The sequence below is a fragment of the Mirounga leonina genome, unplaced genomic scaffold (genome assembly GCF_011800145.1).
Source record: "Mirounga leonina isolate KUSES-001 unplaced genomic scaffold, KU_Mleo_1.0 Mir_454, whole genome shotgun sequence".
In the NCBI taxonomy this organism is placed as follows: Eukaryota; Metazoa; Chordata; class Mammalia; order Carnivora; family Phocidae; genus Mirounga; species Mirounga leonina.
Window position 1 is genome coordinate 3,245,856 of NW_023270763.1, and position 19,011 is coordinate 3,264,866.

At 61.2% G+C, this 19,011-nt stretch overlaps 1 protein-coding gene across 4 annotated transcripts in view; it reads left to right on the forward strand.

The window, feature by feature from the left end:
* Positions 1-19,011, forward strand: part of SDK1 (sidekick cell adhesion molecule 1) — a 616,964-nt gene that overhangs the window by 524,476 nt on the left and 73,477 nt on the right. For all 4 annotated transcript variants that reach the window (XM_034988284.1, XM_034988283.1, XM_034988282.1 and 1 more), the window contains 4 exons: positions 6,927-7,121; positions 9,806-10,007; positions 14,040-14,143; positions 16,461-16,531. In XM_034988284.1, coding sequence (XP_034844175.1) covers positions 6,927-7,121; positions 9,806-10,007; positions 14,040-14,143; positions 16,461-16,531 — 572 coding nt within the window. The remainder of the gene's footprint in view (positions 1-6,926; positions 7,122-9,805; positions 10,008-14,039; positions 14,144-16,460; positions 16,532-19,011) is intronic.

Consider the following 19,011-nt stretch of genomic DNA (forward strand, 5'->3'; position numbering starts at 1 on the left):
TGAGACCCACCCCGCAGGAGCCACCCCCCCCCAGGAGGCTCCCTCCAACAGCAGCATCTTAGAACCTCCTCCTGGATCTCACGCAGCTAAAGGTTCCAGAACTGGTATCGGGCTTGAAACACGTGCCCTTCCCCGATGCTCATTTTCTAGACGCGAGTTTTTTTCCATCTTCACCTTGGATCAGTATGGCTCATACTTGGCCTTGCCCCCCTGAATGCCTGGATTATCATGATTCACCCATAACTTTACAAATCAGACTTCACTCGGGCTTTGTTTTCCTCCAGTATTGATTCGACTTGCCCATTCTTTCCTCACACCCAGCGCAGCCTTCTGCCCTTGCACCGCTGACATCAGCATGCTAATGTTCCTGACCGCGCTCGAGCTGTAATTACGCAACTAGCCTTTTCCACCGAAACACCTTCCTTTCCCTCAACACCATCTGCCGTTGTTCCCTACAAATGCAAGAACGGGGACTCAGCTTCCTTTTGCCATTTGTGCACAGGAAAAGGCTCTCCTCTACTGCCCGTTGAGGCTAGGGCGTTGTAAGGACATTTGACGTGGCCGTCTTTCCGTTCACCAGGCCACAGAATGGGGACTGGGGGAGGCCACCCTGAGTTTAGGGCGGATAAGAGGAAGGCACGAACATACCCCCAGGCAGAGGGACTTTCTCCCAGTGGCTCGTGTGGGAGCTAGAGCAGAGGCGGAGGTAATAAGCCGGGTTTCCCGCAGCTGCGCACGGACGACGCCGTGCCTTGCTGTCCCACGTGTTGCTTCAGAGTCGGCGCCGTGGCTGTAGGAAGTGGGCCTCATGGCCTCTGTGCTCTGGGGGCGGAGGGGCCCGGGGCAGTCCCGCTGCGGACAGCCCCCTTGCTGCTCAGTGCTGGTGGTGCCTCGAGGGGCAGGTCTATGCATGCAGTATTACAGCCGATCAAAACTCACATTTCTGAAGGACAAGAAGGACGCTTTGAGATGTGGTAAGAAGACACGAATGAAAAGCCTGCACTTGGAGTAAAATCAGTTTTGTTTCAAGTTCATATGCGTAGGAAAATGATGACCAAAAGCTGTCCCTAAGATAGGAACAGTGACCTCGGGACGGTGGCAGGAGCCGTGTGTACGGTCGGCCCGCAGGGCCCCCGCACTGCCCCCCACGGCCCGGCCCACAGCGTCTGCCCTGGGGCCGGGCTTCTGGGGGAGTGCCCAGCAGCAACCCCCAGCCCATGACTGCTGGGGGCTGGGGGGACGCCACCGCAGCCCCTGCCACCCCACCCCCCCCAGTGGGCAGAGCCTTGGGGGCCCAGCAGGGCAGCTCCTCACTCGCACCGTCTACCGGCTTCCTCTGTCTCCTGGGCTCACCTCCCGAGAAAACTCTTTGCTCTGGGCTGTCTTGGAGTCGACTGCGCCCCTCAGGACTCAGGTAGCAACATCCATAGAACAGAAAGTATCCTGTGTGGGCAGAGACCCCCCCCCCAGCATCTCTAGCACCTGCCCCTGCGTAGCCGGCTCCATCCTCCTCCTGGCCAGCGTGGCCGATGGTGACCCACGGCGGCCCGTGGGATGTGAGATTCAGAGGGCCTGGGGCCTCAGGCCGCCCCCCATCCTGACGTACGCTCTACCTCTCCTTGGTGCTCTGGGCTCCGACAGCTGAGGGTTCTGGCATTGGGCTGGCTGGGCGCCGGTGGGGGGCTGCCCCTCGCAGGTTGTCGTGCGCATCCCACACCTAGCGGGAGCCTGACTCCAGCCTCTGCTGCAGGGGCCTGGGACCCACTGCCCGGACCTTATTCCTGGTGCCCCACGCCTCTTCCAGACAACCCCGGTTTTTCTGTCCACTTTCCAAAACAACTCATGCTCTCCAGAGGAACCCTGGCCTCGGCGTTTCTGCCTCTCTCTGTGCTGGCGTCGACCCCCTAGCGCCCCCCCACCCCACCCCCCCGTTCCCAAATGCCTTGTGGTCTCTCCCAGTCCCTAACGGTCATCCTGCAAATGTCCCATAGAGCGACCAGTTTATTTTCCACTTGTGTCTCTTTTCTTCAAATCATCAGAATTCTACCGTTTTAGAGCAGGAAGGAGCTGGAGAAGCAGCAGGTCCTCCCGGGCAGAATGGGGCTCCCACCCTGAAGGCGCAGCTCTGTCCCCTGCTCACTGTGCCCCCTCCCGGCCCTCGGGGGTAAAACGGACACGCATCCTGTGCCTGAAATGCAGAGGCTCTAATAAGTGGGGGCGAGTCGTTTTCTTGATTCATAGTGTAGGGGTGAGCGCGTCTCCCTCTTCCCTCCTGGGTTCTATGGCTGGTCCAAGAATTAAGTTCACATAAGACAGATGAACAGGAGGAAAACAAATTTAATTTTGTATGTACAGGAGCCCCAAAGATCAGAGGCTCAAAAGTGACCAACGCAGGCTGTATTTAATGCTTCTGAGTCAAAGAAACAGTAGATTGATGACGAATTGGCAAGACGAGGGGTTTGGGCTTGGGGCGGTAAACTAGTGAAGTAACAGGGTTACTGCCCGTGGTTGGTGACAAGGCTGCCTCTCTCCCTCCCGGTGCAGTGGGGGGACTGATTTCCTGCTTCCAGGGGGACAGAGGAGGGTCTGGGTGTCCCTCTGGCACTGGCCGCTGCTTAAGTAATTTTAATCCAAAATAATCAATATGCGAAAATGGCATGTTTGGGTGTGGCCTAAACTACTCTGCTTCAGTGGCTGGAAACAAGAAGCTGAGAGTCGCCTTGGGGTTGGGGTTGAAGCCTGGCTTAGGGCCTCCCGGCAGCCGAGGTGTTGAGTACGGAGGAAGGGCCCGCAGGCTGCAGTCTTGGGCGCCAGGGGGGCTGGGACGTCTCCTAAGCCATGCGCGTGCATGGCCAGGTGTCTGCCCTCTCCGGATGCTGGGAGAGCGTGTGCTGGCAGGTGGTTCCTGCATCTCCTTGCTCTCTCAGCTATAGGCATGTGTTCTCACACTGTGAAGACAAAACCTGTTCAGCTCCTCCTACCCAGAAATCCCGTGTGCACGTAGCCAGGGCCCAAGCCCCAGGCCTACGTACATCAGCCAACTTCTGGTGCAAAGTCAGACTCTTTCTTTGAGGAGGGTTGGTATCTCTTCATCACCAGGAGTGATATTCAGATGGCTGAACTCACTGACACCAGGTCACACCTCATTCTTGAGGTTTTAAAAATGTTGTTTGCTCCTGTTCTTGTAGGTAACGCCTGTGCCTGTCACTGTGGTCTCTGCACTCTGTCAGTTTGTCTTTGCAAAATATCCTTCCTTATCTTCTTTCTCTAGTTTAGGGATACACATATGTTAATGGCATTGGTCTGTTGCTTTTTGTTCTGGGCACGGTTGGTCGGGGGGAAGAAGGGGTCGCCACCAAGGCCCCTGGCTGACCCGGTCCTACGTGAGGCTCGCATCGGCCTCTGTATATGGAGCGCATCCCCATGCGGGCAACACCGCCTTGGGACAGCAGATGGCTTCCACCCAAGCTTTGATCTAGACCGTGCGCCGCTGTAAATTTGCCAAACGGGCATTGCTAGTCCCCCGCAATCCCACTGCAGATCCTGACAACATAAAAATAATAACATGACTCAACACAGCCGAGGGGGGCGTCCCGGGGGTAGAGGGGCTTTGAGAGCATCGACTGACAGAACTTCATGGCTGCAGGGGGTGTCAGAGACACAAACCGGAAGAGAAACAACAGCAATACTGTGAGCGATCAACCGTGTGTGACCGACGAGCCAGAGGTGGAAGTACGCTGACTTCACCCCCATTCCCGGGGACGGGGCCGTGGGTGCTATAGGAACAATTAGGGATTGAGTACCTTGTGGAAATCATGGCCGTCGGGGGCGAGGACGTCGTGACTCACAGGCAGGAGTATGAGAAGAGCCACAAACAGACGGTGAGCCTTGGGAAGGACCAGACACGTGACAGAGCAAATGCCGACCCAGAGGGGCTACCGAGGAGAGCCCAGTGCGGGGCAGGATGTTGCACGCTGCGTGCACACACAGGCAAGGACGAGCGTGTCTTCATGGAGGCGTCAGCGGCTCCCTGCTCTCCGATGCTCCCCAGAAAGACACCCAAGAAGCCGGGCCTGGGTGGGAGGAGACTTCTTTAAACCCGTTCCTTACCTTCCCGTGTTATTTGTGTGCCACATGAGTATAATACAATTCACAGAGTAATGACGAAATATTGCAATAGAACATTTTAATGCCTTCGTTTAAAAAAAAATAAAATAAAAGGCAGCTTAAGGGTAGTTTTCCAAGATGAATGTGAATTTCAGGACAAGAGACCCTGTTTCGGCCAGAAGGCGGCTGACCAGAGACGAAGGCCCTAGACGCACGGTCCCAGCCCCAGGACACGGTGCTGTCGGGTGACACGTGCAGAGGGGCCGCACTTGATGTCAGCTCTGTGCCCGGCTCAGTGCAGAGCACGCAGCGCACAGCAAACAGGACCAGCCTGGCGGGCTCGGGGTGTCCCTCCCACGTCTAGGTCCTGTCCCCAGCTCCGAAGGGACCGAGCGGGAGCCTGACCCATGTCTGTCTGGGTCCCGGCCCTGGGCTGCCACTGCCTGGCGCTCACCACCCTTCCCCAGAGCTGCCAGACTCAGCAGGTGCTTGGGTGAGGGCCAGAGGTGCTGGGGATGAAACTCCTTGGAGGCTGCGTGACAAAGGACGTCCAGAGTGGCAGGTGGAGGGACTGGTGGGGACGCTGCGTCCTGCAGCCTCAGAGGGTGGAGAACTGCCTATGGTCCTTCTTCTGCAATCACGTCACAAGCCAGAGGGAGTGTTCGTGGGTGCTCGGCGGCGCTGGGGGGCCCTGCGCACCTCCCCGCCCCTCCTGCGCGGCCAGCGCCCTCCCCACAAGCCACTCCTGCTGCACCGCCTAACAGAGACCCAGAGGGAGCACGTCGCTGGGTCACAGTCACACCGCAGAGAATTCCCAGAGCCTGGATCGCAGCCTGGGCAGGTGCGCTTCCAAAGCACGTGCCGGTCGCGCCGCATGCTGTTGTCCCTTGGAAATACACTCGTGCTGCAGGCACTCGATGCCCCGTCTCCAGTAGCCAGGATGTGGCAAGGGGTCCCTCCCTTTGCTGGAAGATTGGGGCGGATGTTCTCTCTTCGCAGGAACCGTATGACTCAGTAGAAAGTGAGACAGACTCAGGGCTCCCGGCCCGGCTCTGCTGTTACTTTCTGTGTGACCTCAGGCAGACCACTTACCCTCTCTGAGCTGTACGGCTTCATGGCCACGTGAGGATACGTAGGCTTCCTGTCATGGCCGTTGTGAGGGCTCAGGGAGCCAGGAGGTCAGCAGGAGAGCCCCTTGTGGTGGCTACAGTGACCACGGTGTCCTCACCCTCAGGCGGCGAGGTGCCCAGGAGTCTCTGAAGCTTGGGACCAGTTTCCGTGGCACCCAAACTCCAGGCGCCCCACCTACAACAGGGCGAGGGAAAGAAAGGTGGGAGGAAGGTACAGAGAAGCTCGGCCTGGTTTCTCTGGGCTGCCGGTCATCGGTCCCTGAACGGGGAAGGACAGGTGTCTAGCAGGAGACCCCGGCCAGAGGCTGGAGGCCAGCTGGGTCACCCCTGGTAGCCTGGGGACAGCTGGTCGTCGTGGTGAGGAGAAGGAACCACTCAGAGTCCAGCAGACACCAGGCCCGTGAGTGGCCATCGTTGTGGACCGGGCAGAGCGTGCCGGACCCCCTGTCTGTGTGGTGATGGCGGTGACCAGCCGTGGTCAGGGGCTTGATGCTGAGCACACGGAACCGTCCCCCCCGGCCTCACGTACAGCCAGCCGGAGAGGCTCCACGTGTGGTTGGACAGATGACGAAGTGCAGGAGCTGGGAAGATGCCCGTAAGCTCGGTCACCAACAGAGCCGAAGAAGGTGTGAGAAGGACGACAAAGGAGTGGGGGCATCTGGCCCAGTGAGGCAGGCCGGCGGCGTGGAGTTCCTGAGGCCTCGTTGCTGGGCGGCCGTCCCACCCCCAGGAGGCCAATGGAGGCTGAGCTGGTGGAGGACAGAGTTCGGCTCTGCTGCCCGCCCCCCTCCCCCACCCCGGGAGCTCCTTGTTTACCTGGAGCAGGTTGGCTGTCAGCCATGTTTGGGGGCCCCACTGCACCCCACGAGCTCTGGCTTTAATCAGTGCAGGAGCACAGCTGTCCATGCCCACGAAGAGGCCACTGTGCCGGGACCCGGGCTGGAGCTGACAGTTGTCACTGCCTCTTCAGAAGCGGGCGGAGGGGGCCTCGGCTCACCCTGCTTGGGAGGCTCGGTCATTAATAACGTCTGATCAACCATAATCCCTTGATAATCAAGGAGCTTGGGAACCGTTCAGAGCGCGGAAGCCCCCAGAGCTGATGATGACACGCACTGCGCCGCCTCCTCGGCAGGAGGGGGATCATGTGCAGGGGAGCCCCCAGCTCAGGGGCCATGCTGGCGTTGCCTGGGGTGCAGGCACAGGGGAGGGCGGCCAGCAGGAGACGGAGCCCCATCGGCATCTGCTCCCACTCCCAAAGCTGGGATCTGCGGGCCGATGGGGAGGATGACCGAGAGGAGGGACGTGTGACCATGGGAGAAGGGCGCACTTGGAGGAACATTCTAGAAGGACGCCCTGCCCTTGGCCCTGTGAGGGGAAGGGCAGGTGGCAGGAGGGGCGAGAGGGACAGAAAAAGCAGGGAGCCCTCCCAGCCACATCCTCTCGGCTCCAGCAGCCACGGGGAGGATGAAACTGTCTCCACATCTTGGGGGGGGGGCAGGATGAGGGGGAGCGAGGGCCATGGGTCCCGGCGCTCAGAGGCTCCATCCATCACCGCGGCTGTGCCCCCTCTCAGATGCCGGCCCCGGAGGAAGGACATCGGGGAAACAAAGCGGGGGGTGGGGCGGCGGGAATGCGGGGCCCGAGCGGGGGTGACGTGACTGACGCGTGGCCCTCCTGCCCTGCCCGCAGGGTACCAGATCGCCTACCGCCTGGCCAGCAGCAGCCCCAACACGTTCACCACGGTGGAGGTGGGCGCCACGGTGAGGCAGTTCACGGCCACCGAGCTGGCCCCGGAGTCCGCGTACATCTTCAGGCTGTCGGCCAAGACGAGGCAGGGCTGGGGGGTGCCGCTGGAGGCCACCGTCATCACTACTGAGAAGAGAGGTAAGACCCAGGGCCGAGCCCACCGTTGTGGTGCTCCAGGGAGGAGAGCTGGGCCTGAACAGGAGCCGCAAACTTGCTGGCCGCGCGGCTTTCCGGGTCAGGCCCTGCACCGTCTCACGTCTACACAGCCCAGCGTGTACCGGACAGGCAGGCATGTCCCTCTCTGCCCCCAGAGCCGTTGTGTAACTGGCCCAGGGTGGCTCTGAGGCACCACGTTGGAGGGCGGGCACGTGGTGTCTGATGTTCACAACCATGTGCCCAGCTGAGCAGGCGCTCAATAAACAGTTTCCTGCCGGGCAGTCCTAGGGAGACCTGTCTTCGTGGACGCCGCTTCTGTCCAAGCACTGGCGAGGTGCCTAGTATATGTTGTCTTGGTTTATCCTCACCAGAGGCTGGCGAACAAAGCACTGTGAGCCCTGTTCTACAGAGGAAGTGGGGGCCCAGACAGATGCAGTCATCTGCCGGGGACGCAGCTGTGGGGCAGTGACGTGGACACCCTCCACAGGCCCCCAGGCCGCCTCTTCCCACAGAAATCTGCTGCAGGTTCCCATCTCAGTGAGCCCCTGACATGCCCTCCAGCCTCGCTCTGACATCTGCCTCAGCCGGCTCCCTCCCCAGGGCCACCCCCACTCCAGGTGCGGAGGTCAGGGCCAGGCCCAGAGGTCTCGGGGAAGAGGACAGGAAGGCAGGTCTGCTCGGAGAGATGACCTGTCCAACTCCCATCTAGGAGTCCCCAAGCACCAGGCTCTGGAGCTGTGGGACTTCAGGCAAGGCCCTCCCCCTCTCTGTGCCCTGGCACCCAGGTGGTGGCCTCCTGGGAAGCACCGAGGGCCAGCACGGTCCGCAGACCTCTGGGGGCAGAGCTGGTGCCATGGCCGTGCTCAGAGGGTGAGCCGGTGTCCTTGCAGCCTGTGTGATCTAGATCGAGAGCAGACAGTGTAAGGAAGGCAGAGTGCTTGAAAAACCACGCACAGGGCCTATCCGAAACCCGCAAAAGGTAGAAGGCAAAGGAGGCTGACGTGCACTGAGCCCTCGCCACATTCTGGCCACGCTCTGGCCACATTCCAGGCACTGCAGCCCACTGCTCTCTCTAATTCCCACACAGGCAGGCTGAGCAGGTGGGGAAGCTGATGCCCCACAAGGTCCGGCGGCCACTCGGTGGCTGCTCAGGACAGGGCCGCTCGGCCCAGGCACACGGCTGACCCTTCCGATAGCCAGCGGGGGGGAGGGGGGGACACTGGCGTCACCTGTCCATGGCTTCGGATCTTCTGGGGGCTTCACACCTTCCAGGGGAAGGCCGAACCCTTCAGCCCGCTATGAGTCCCCCGACCCCAGCCACTGAGCCTCAGTCCTCCAAGGATGATGACAAATGCACAACCCCTCCTCCTCCTCCAACGGTTACCTCTGCTGTTAACTGGAGGATGGAAGCCTTGGAGTCACTGGAGATGCCAAAGCGTGAAGCAGACGGAGAGACAGCCGTGCACACTCGGGCCCCTGGCTATGGGCACACAGCACTGTCCGACCTATGGCCCCCAGCACGGGGGGCCCCTAGACAGAGGACAGGCGCCAGGAGAACCCCCTCCTGCCCAGGTCCGCAGGCTCCCCCTTGTCCAGGACGTGCTCGGGGCCCTGAGTGCCTCTCCCAAAGGCTCTTGCCTTCTCCCTCAGAGTTGATGCAGCCCCACAGGGAAATCCAGCACTTTCTAAGGCACAGGGAAAGACACAGGTTTGCTAACGGTTTGACGTGACTCAAATCCAAGTGGAAGCATTAACACGAGTGCCCTTCAGGAGGCACCTGGGTCCACAGCAGGGTTGCTGCTGATGGGGCTGGGGGGACGCACGCCCACACCCTGGCCCGCACCCCGACCACCCGCACCACTGCCGGGGCCCATAGAGCTTAGGGGATTTCCGCCAGGGCCCGCAGAACCCCCAGCAGAGTTTGCGCATTGCCAGTTTGCCCAGAAGGGTGGCCCTTGCAGCTGGTGAGGGGACGCAGGGCTATTGCTCTGGGGAGGAGGAACCGGGCAGCCAAGCGTGTGCTCCCAGAGGAGCGCCGACCACGTCAGGGGGAAGGGCTGCTCCCACTGTCACCGCAGGTCACTGCTCTATTACCCACCACACATTCTCAACAGGATCAATAATCTTCATGATAAACAATTGAACAATTATTCTTTCCTCTGTGGAGTTTCTCTGCTGCAATCGATGGGGTGAGGAGACACGTGACGGGAACGATCCACGCTCAGGAGCCAGGTCCTGGCCCCCTGCGCCCTGCACTCCCAGGCGCCAGCGCTGTGGGCACAGAGCGGCGGTGACAGCCCCCGCAGTTGCTGAGCGGGACACTGTCCGTGTTTCAGCCTCGGGTTGGCTTCCAGGGAAAGGAGTCAGCATGACAGATGCACTGAGCCCGAGACCGGAGGGAGAGCCCACAGGGGCCTGGAGGTGTCACTCAGAGATGCCCAAGGGACGTGTGGTCATCGGGGAGCATGTGTGGGCTCACCCTCCTGTCTGTCTGTCTCCACACCGAGAGAAAGCCAGGGTCTCCAGTCAGATCCGGGCCGTGGCAGGTCGGGAGCCGGCCGCCAGGCAGCCTCAGGTGCCCAGGGGACCGGGAATCCGCTCCCCGTTCTCTGCCTTCCTGGAAAACAGCCTCTCACGCGGCCTGGTCTGTTCTCTCTTGGTTGCAGAGCGACCGGCGCCCCCCAGAGAGCTCCTGGTGCCGCAGGCCCAAGTGACCGCCCGCAGCCTCCAGCTCCGGTGGGTTCCGGGCAGTGACGGGGCCTCCCCCATCCGCTACTTCACCGTGCAGGTGCGAGAGCTGCCCGGGGGAGAGTGGCAGACCTACTCCTCGTCCGTCAGCCACGAGGCCACAGCCTGTGCTGTCGAAAGGTACCCAGAGCCAGGCGGGCCCTCCCCGGGGAACGCAGCAGGACAGCTCACGTCTCTTCTCCGAGTGCACACTCCCTGTACCAGCGACCGGACTCCCCTCTGCCGGAGCCCGCTCCGGCCTCTGCCCCGGGTCTGTCCTTCCGGGCCTGCCCTGTGCAGGTGGTGTGCACACCCCAGGGCCCAGGGATGGACGAGGCACAGATGACGGGCCAGCGAGCCTGCAAGTGCGGGTTCCCGCACCCTACGGCACCCTATCCCCTGAGAGGCGGAGGAGGGGGAGGTGGGGGCAGGGGTGTCACGGCTGAGAGTCGCACCTTCTCTTTGTGCTCTCTCCTAGTCAGCAAGGCAGATGGCTCCCCCACCTGCTGTCACCCACCGGTGATGGCTGATCAGGGAAATGGGGGGGCGTCCCCACTGTGCCGTGAGAACCCAGCATTTATCCAGTTACTGAGTGAACCACCAGGCAAAGGCAGAGTGGAGCGGTGCCGACCACCGCAGCTCAGCTCTTGGCACCTACGGCCTCATTTGGGCCCCTTTACATGTTCCCACTCCCCTCTATGGTGAGGGACCAGAGAACCACCCCCTTATGGTGAGGGACCAGAGCACCCCCCCTACGGTGAGGGACCAGAGCACCCCCCTCTATGGTGAGGGACCAGGGCACCCCCCCTATGGTGAGGGACCAGAGCAGCCCCCCTACAGTGAGGAACCAGGGCACCCCCTCTACGGTGAGGGACCAGGGCACCCCCCTCTATGGTGAGGGACCAGGGCACCCCCTCTACGGTGAGGGACCAGGGCACCCCCCCTATGGTGAGGGACCAGGGCACCCCTCTCTACGGTGAGGGACCAGGGCACCCCTCTCTATGGTGAGGGACCAGGGCACCCCCTCTACAGTGAGGAACCAGGGCACTCCCCTCTACCATGGGGGACCAGGGCTATGTAACTGTCTAGGTGAGGGTTCTCAGCAGTGACCTCAGGCCCTGCATCCCCACCTGGGGGGCCCGGGCTGCACAGGCTCACCCCACCCTTCAGAAGGCCCCTGGGTCTGTCCGGTGGGCAGGCCTGTCCCGGAGCTGGCCTGGCACCTTCCCTGTCCTCCTTCTCTGGCCCTGACTGTGGTCACTTTCTGTGAAGCCCACATCAGGCTGTGGGGGGGCCACGAAGGAGCAGCCCCACCGGCTCCGAGGCTGCCAGGACCCTGGCCAGCACCTCGCGCTGGGAGGCTGGAAGAGGCCTAGACCCCGTTTCCCAGGCTGGCCCATGTTCCTCTCACCTCAGACAGAACACCACGTACATTGCCCCCTGTTCTGGGCACCGTGCTGGGAAATCTCGCACACATTTCTCGATGAACCCGCAGGATTGCCCAGCGGGGGAGGTCATCGTCCCCATCCTACAGAGGGGAGTGGGTCGCCTGCAGCCCCAGCACCTCCCCCAGGTGTCCTGACCCTCCTCCTCTGCAAGGCCGCCGGGCTCGGCCCCTGCACACTGCTGAACCTGAGCCCGGGAAAGGAGCAGCCGGGCATTGGGGGGTGGGGGATGCCGGGCTCCTGCAGCAGCCTGATCCTCAGACACCCCCACCCCCCAGGCACAGTCCAGGCTGTGGGGGATGGGGGGCTGGCGTGTGGCTCTTTCGCTGCCTCTAACGTGCGGCAACGGCAAGGTTTAGAGAGAACGGGACCCCCCCCCCGGGTTCGAGGTGACACGTGACGCACACGTGGGTGCAGTCAGCACTGGGGCATCATGGGAAGGCAGGCTTTAAGGCCACAACTGTCCGGGCTCGGGTCGGCTTCTGGCCACGTGCCGGGGGGCGGTCTTGGGCGGCCCCCCAGCACTCACCTTGCGGCTTTTTGCACGGTCCGGGGCCATGCGGGGCCTGGTGGCACCAGGCGGGGGGCAGTGGCGGCCGCCCTACACGGCCCCCCCGGAGGCACGGCTGCGTGTTGCCAGCATCCTCACAGCACACCCGTGGGCGGCCCCAAGCAGGTGGCACGGACGTCCCGGCGTCTCCGTCGTGGCTCCCAGACCTAATGGCCCCCGGGGGGAAGGCCTGCAGAGCGGGTTCCAGTCCCAGAAGGAGGGCAGCTCGTCGGCCCTCAGCTCCAGCCGCCTGGGGCCCGATCGATACTCCGTGCACAGTGGCCGCCTCCCTCACACGCTCCGGGAGCACCAGTGGCGTCTGAAAGCCCAGCGCGGACGGTCCCCGAGCACAGGGGCTGTTTCCAGCAGGGCCACAGGCACCGCCGGGCCCCCCGCGGGGAGGGCATCAGTGGCTCCGATGCGAGAGCCTGAGGCTCATCCACCTGCCCGAGGTTACGCAGGGGTTAACGTGTAGGCACGCTCTGAGTGCATGCTCCTGGCAACCGCCCTGGGCCGCCTTCTAATCTGCGAAGGAAAAGCTAATGCAAATGTGGGCCTCAGGTGGTTGAGGCAGGAACCAAAGGAGAAAAGCATGTGGTTGTCACCAGAATTAGATAAAAGAGCTCCTAGGAAGCTAGGAACAGATGGGAAGTTATTTGTTTTAATAAAGGATAGCTCCCCAGAAACCGGGAGCAAAGATCATTGTTAAGGGTGGAACTTTGGAAGCACCCCAGGACAGCCAGGGCCAAAGCAAGGTCGCCCAGCACAGCTTCTCCAGCTGTGGAACGGGGGCACAGGGAGGCCAGGAGACAGGCCGTGGTCACGGACCAGCCGTGGCAGGGCAAGCTGGGGTGGCAGAGGGCCTGAGGGAAGAGCATCCACTGAGGTGCCGGCCGACAGAGAACCACTGTAATCCCATCGTAGGCCGGGGGGGCGTATGAAAACAGAGTCAGGGGAAGATTCTTCCGATCCTGTGTCCAGAGATGGTTATCAGTCTTTGAAAACGCAGAATCCTTCCTCTAGACCAAGGATTACCCAGACCCCACTTGCAAACCAGATGGGGGTTTGGGGACATGGGGACCCCCTGGTCTCCTGGAGGACCCCTCAGAGCCTCCGGGGTTCCACGGGGCTCAGTTTGAAACCCACGAGTTTACAGGTTGGCCCGGGAGGGGGGACAGAGGACCACCTTGGAGGGGGGTTTGCCCGCCGGTAGCTGAGGAAACAGGTCGAGTCCCGAGCCGCTCCTGTTCTCCTGGTCTGGGCGATGGACACGGGCCGAGCCTTGCCCGAAACAGAGCTGCTGTCAGCGGGACAGGGGCGGGAGGCGGGGGGTCTCCTCATCTGCTCCTTCGGAAGTAATGGCAAGGATAGCCAGGGACCCGAGGAAGACCGGAGCTCGTCCGCTCAGAAGCCTGTGCGGAGTCTGTGTGGTACAGAGCTCAGCACAGGAGACCGTCCACACAGACCGCGTCGATGGAGGGAGGCAGGGAGGCCTGAGCGGTGGCAGCGGGCCGTGCACCCGGGGCATTAGGGCCCCTTAAATCCCCTAGGAGCCTTCCCCCACGGACGGTTGGCATTACCTCGGTCTTCGGTACAGCAGAGAGGCTGCCTCGAGACCAGATCCTCTTCCAGTCCTGGCCAAGCCAGGGGCAAGGGGCTCAGTGGGGCCGGGCCTCGAGTTTCTCATGCCCGCAATGGGAATCACACCCCCCCCAGAGCTGCTGTGTGGTGACCCGGGCACTGCCTGGCCGGGCACACGGCGGGGACGAGGGGCAGGTGGGCCGGGCCAGCGCCGACCTCCACGAAGGCACGCTTGCGGGCCCTCGCACCATGCTCTGAAAATCGCTCCCAGTCGTGCGAGGGCTGTGGTAAATTAGCTCCTCCTGAGAAATTCCCGCGTCCCTCAGAGAGCGGGGATTTGCTCTGCAGGAGAGGCTCTAAGGACAAGAGGAGCCCCGAGTAAAACCGCCACCCCGGGCCAGGACGTTCGGCATTTCGCTCCGTCCCTGGGGGCAGGCTGGGAGGACAGTGCCGGCCTCCTGAGGGCCCCTCCCCGGCAGGATGGATTCCCGGTCCCTGAGCCAGGGCCTCTTCCTCCGGGCTGCCCACTCCCTGTGGCCAGAGCGTGGGTCAGGACAGAGGGCAAGGGCTCAGGCCCTCACGGCTCTTCTGTTTCAGGCTGAGGCCCTTCACTTCCTACAAGCTGCGTCTGAAAGCCACCAATGACATCGGGGACAGTGACTTCAGCGTGGAGACGGACGCGGTGACCACGCTGCAGGACGGTGAGCCAGCTGGGCCCCAGGCCGGCGTGCAAACACAGACCCCTGCCCGGCTGCGCCTTTGGACCCCGAGACACGGGCTCCCGGAGAGAGGCCCCGCTTCCATCGGAGCCAGGAAGGGGTCACCCGGGGGAGGAGGGCCGTGGCTGGTGAGCAGGGGGACTTGGGTAGCAGCAGACTGCTCAGAGCGCCCCATACGCCTGGGGCCGTGAAGCCGACTTCAAGGGCTCGCAAGTGGAACGGGTTCCTTTGATTGGCTTCCAAACCCCTACGATCCATTAGCATCCTAGACATTGAATAATTTATAGGTTCATTAGAAATAAATGTGGAAGGGTAGCTGGTTTTTGAGAGGTTTCCCCATTTTTCTTATCCACAAACCACTCTGCAGTTTTGCCATTTGACAGAAGCACAGGGAAGGGATGGAGGGAGATCCCCTAAAAGCTCCAGGTGGTTCTTAACCGCTCTCTCCCACCTCAGAGGAGCAGGCCCAAAGATCCCTTGTGATTTCGGGTGCCGATCCTGCCAGGCCCGGTGGCAGGCCGACTTAGGACACGAGGGTTGCTCTTGCCTCTTCGGATCCCGGGCTGCGAGCCTGAGCCCTCAGCTCACCCAGCAGCGCTGGGTACTCATTCCCCACATTTCCATCTTTCTCCTTTATAACCTGGGAGCATGGCTTCACCAACATGAGGCCTCAGGCGAGCCGAGGACCAGCAGAGGGGTTTGGGGGGCCCTTCTAGCTTCTCGGCCTCACGCGGAGATTCCTCTGCTGCACACCCAGGCCGCCCGCCGCTGGGACAGCCCCTCGAGAAACGGTGGTTGTCTTTGTGGCTCGTATTTTAATCTTACATTTAACACAACTGGGGTTCTCTTTGGGAGTTAGCACTAATTCTCAGAAGAAAGAGGCAAACACAGAAGCTGGTTTTGTTGGCGAGTCTTTGAGGAAATCACAAGCGGGTGAGCAGGACACCACAGACTCCCTTTGCCCTTACAGGGCTCAGGCTCCTTCCGAAATGGCCTGCTCTGAAAAAAAGCATTCGAGGGCCTCTCCAGGTTCCCAAAGGCCTGTCTAGTTCTTTGATACTTAAATCATTTCTTTTGATGCACCTATCCTGTTAATCTTCCTCTTCTGAGATTTGCAGTTTCTCTAGCAGTTGACTGCATTGTTTGCACCGTATTGTCTCCAGAACCACAGATCCGCTGAGAGGGACAGGCTCCGGGGCTTGGGGAGCCCTGGGCCGGGGTCGGGGGGCTCTCAACGTGTGGGTGGTTTGCTGATAAACATTGCCTTGCTACGGTGGTTGGGATATTGAGACCCCCTCAATCCAGCATGATCCAGAAAGCTGAATAAGGGTCCACCGTGGGCCTCAGGAGGCCAGAGAGCACAGGGTAGAGGGCGCCCCAGAAGGCAGGAGGGGGTGCTGCCGGTGTGGCTGATACCAGCATGTCCCAGGTGCTGGGCACACTGGCAGGTGTGGAGGAGACTCACAGGGCAGGTGGCCGAGGGGCCAAGTCTCGGACAGTCAGTGGGTGTGGGGTGGGGAGAACAGCCTCAGTCATTCCGCTCAGTCACTCTTGGCGAGCATTTGACATACGGTCTCAGGATCTTACAGTGGGCAGCCTTGAAAAGGCCAGCCCGGCGTGCCGGCAGGACCGCAAGGGTTCAGGGGGAGCAGAGGTAGGGAAGGGGTGTCCGAGGAGGCCCATGGGACAGACGGATGGCGCAGGACTGTAGTTTCCAGCATGCAGGGCACGGCCATGGGCAGAGCCAAACTGACCGGATCCCTCCAGAGAGCCACGGCCGCTGCCCCGAGCACAGCCGCCATCCCTCTGCCCCAGAAGTCGGCCTCCCTCCCTTAGGGTCTGAAACCAAGAGCACTCGGGCCTGGCTTGACCCTTTGTCCCGCCCAGAGCCTCTCTGACCTAAGTACCTCCAACAAATGATGCTCTCCTCCAGGGAGGGCCCCTGAGAAGATGTGGGACAGCAGGAAGGCTCCCCAGGCAGGGTTCCCAGGGAAGAGAGCCAAGCGCTTTTGTGTGTGCTGTGTGGGTCTGCAGGGGGGCAGGGGGCGGGGAGACAAAGGCAGGGCATTATCTTGTCGCCTCCATCAGGATCAGTCCCTTCTCTCCGGGCAGGAATGGGCTCCGCAGGCGGAGAAGGGCATCCATCCACGGGGAAGCAGGGGAGGCGGGGATATTGGCTTGCCGGCTTCCCACCCTCCCCCCCAGCCGGTCCCTGAACCAGGAGGGAGCTGGCTCCAGAACGGCAGCTAAGAACAAGCAGAACCAGCTAATCCTCACTTTTTTCTTTCTTGGATTCCAGTTCCGGGAGAGCCTCCAAGTTTTGTCTCGGTCACGCCGCACACCACCTCCTCTGTTCTGATCCAGTGGCGGGTAAGGGCTGGGAAGGGCAGGGTGTTTCCTGCACCAGCGTCAGAGGCTGGAGCCTGCCCACCTGCCGCGCCCCATGTCAGCGTCTGAGGGTCGGCGGTGGGTCACAGGACACCGCATGGTTGGCTGGCCAGGGGGAGCACCGTGGACCCCCTGAGCCGCGCTGTGGGAAGGAGCCTGAGCATGGCTCCCTGGGGAGAGCAAGCGGGATGGCGGGGCTGGTGCAGGGCATCCGGGGCTGAATGTTCCAGGCATTTGGGGAAGGATGGCCCGGCGAGGCCTCCATGGTACACACAGAACTGGGTGGCATCCAACAGGGCTGCGAAACCGTAGCCTGGGGAGTGATCTTTCCTCCAGGAATCGTCCACTACCAGATAAAATACCCACAGGGTTACATGCGTCCTGCCTGCGTTCCAGGTGTTAATCCTCAGTGAACAGTCCAATCAAGGCATCTTGTCCTAGACAATCGAGTGGTGTTGGTGGGCCTTGAACAGCGCTGTAATATGATGTCGAAAGGACACTCTGCCCTCTCTTGGCCTTATTTCCAATTTGGGTACTTTTGCCAACAGCAATGTACATGGAAGACAAAAATAATAGAGGGGGGAACTGGCAAGGAAGAATGCCCCGGCTCAGGACAAGCCCAGCAAGGGTGCTCACGGGTCTGTGGAGAGGGCTCAGCCAGGCTGGGGGGTCAGGTTCAGCAGCCGGGCTGGAGCCAGGCCAGACAGACACAGCAACGGGCAGGGCCAAGGGCAGCGATGGGAATGTTGTAGGTGCTCTGGTCAGCAAGGGAAGCTCCTGAGACCAGGATGGGGCGGCCTTCCAGGAGAGGGCAATGCCTAGGGCCAGGGTCATGGGGTAGGGAGGCGGGAGCAGGTGCCCTGGTCTGTGTTCACGGCCACAGTGAGGTGAGGTCTGCCTAGGAGTGGCCACGGTAGGCTGGTGGTCCACAGAGTGGTCTGTGCAGCTGAGCTTCTTCCTCCAGGTTGACAAGATTGTCCAGGAGAGTGCCAGCATCACATCCAGACCAGGCAAGAGAGAGGGGACAGTTTGAGGTCAGGAGACATAGGGGCCCAGGGGATGTAGGGACCAAGAGCAAACTGTGGCCTGGACACGGCCTTAGAGAGGCAGAGGCCGTGCCTAGCCGGGGACAGAGGCTGGCAAGAGGGGAGGACTGGAAGGGACTCCCTTGCAAAAGGAGGGGCCAAAGGGTATGGGCATGCCAGGAAACCCAGAGGAGGCCCTCGGGGAACCTGTCCTAAGTGGACCGCCTCCATGGGCTTTGTAGGCAGGGACAGATCTTGCTGGAGACCCCTCCAGGCTAGGGCTGGTGCCCAGCAAGGAGCAAGGGGGAGAGAAGTCAGGAGCCCTCCCCGGCCTCCTGGCGCTGCTGATGGAGCAGGGGTGCTGGGCAGGAAGACCAGGGTTGGGGTGCGTGCGCCAGCCATGAGGGGGCTTCCTGAATTCTCAGGTGGTGGCTCCTAACCGCTGAAGGTTCCTGCTGCCTCCCCTTATGTGGCAACTTGGCATCGGTAGGTATGAGCTCTACTCACGTGCAATTTGACCCTGAGCGAAGAGCACAGGTGGAAATTCCATGCGGGTCAAAGGAACAGACTTGACACAGCCGCTCCAGGAGGGACGAGAGCGGGACTTTCATAGCCTGGGCTCCATGAGGCACGCAAAATCTCCAGGTATTGACAGAGTGGCTGTGGGCCCCTCCTTCACTCCACTGCCAAGTGACATGTCTCAGAGATGAGGGAACCCTTAAAGGTGATCAAGAGACCATTCCAAATGTCTTCAAGTGAACGTGGAAATTCGCTGCCTGGCGTTGTGTAGTTTCCAGCCTCACCAGTGTGGGGACAGGATGGGAACTGGTTCCCAACCCTGCCTCTGGGCGGCCGTGTCCCCTCAGCTTGTCTCAAGGCCCCACTGGCTCTAGGTCCATGGACCCCAGTTTGCCAGTGGATGACGTGACCCCAACAGGCCTCTCTGGTTCCCTGTTTTCCCTCTGTAAACATAGGAGGTCGAAGGTGACCTTCAAGGTCTCTGATGCAAGGCCCACTAGGTCTCGCAGCCCTGACTTCCAGCAGGGCCTTTGGTGGGAGGTGGGAGACATTCAAAGTAGAAATTCAAGGTCCCAAGAGCTTCTGCTTCCCACTCTCCACTAACTTAATCAACCCAAAGATTGGTCTTCTCTACTGTGCTAAATTTCCTTTGTAGACGTGGCATTTGGCGAGCCGGTAACTAGGTAACCTCCTTTTCTATAAAGGCAGCTCGGAGGCTTGGGATGGGCCATTGCCTCCACACGGTGGCTGTAGGCCCCCGCCGTCCTGACCCCCGAGCACGCGGGGCTCCGAGCCCCATGGTTGAGGTTGGACAGCTCTGTGAATGGCGGAGAGCTGTACCAAAGGAACTTGGCACGCATGTCCATCAGCTGTCCCCGTTTAGGGCCCAGTAGAACAAACTAATTGCAAGAAGCCCAG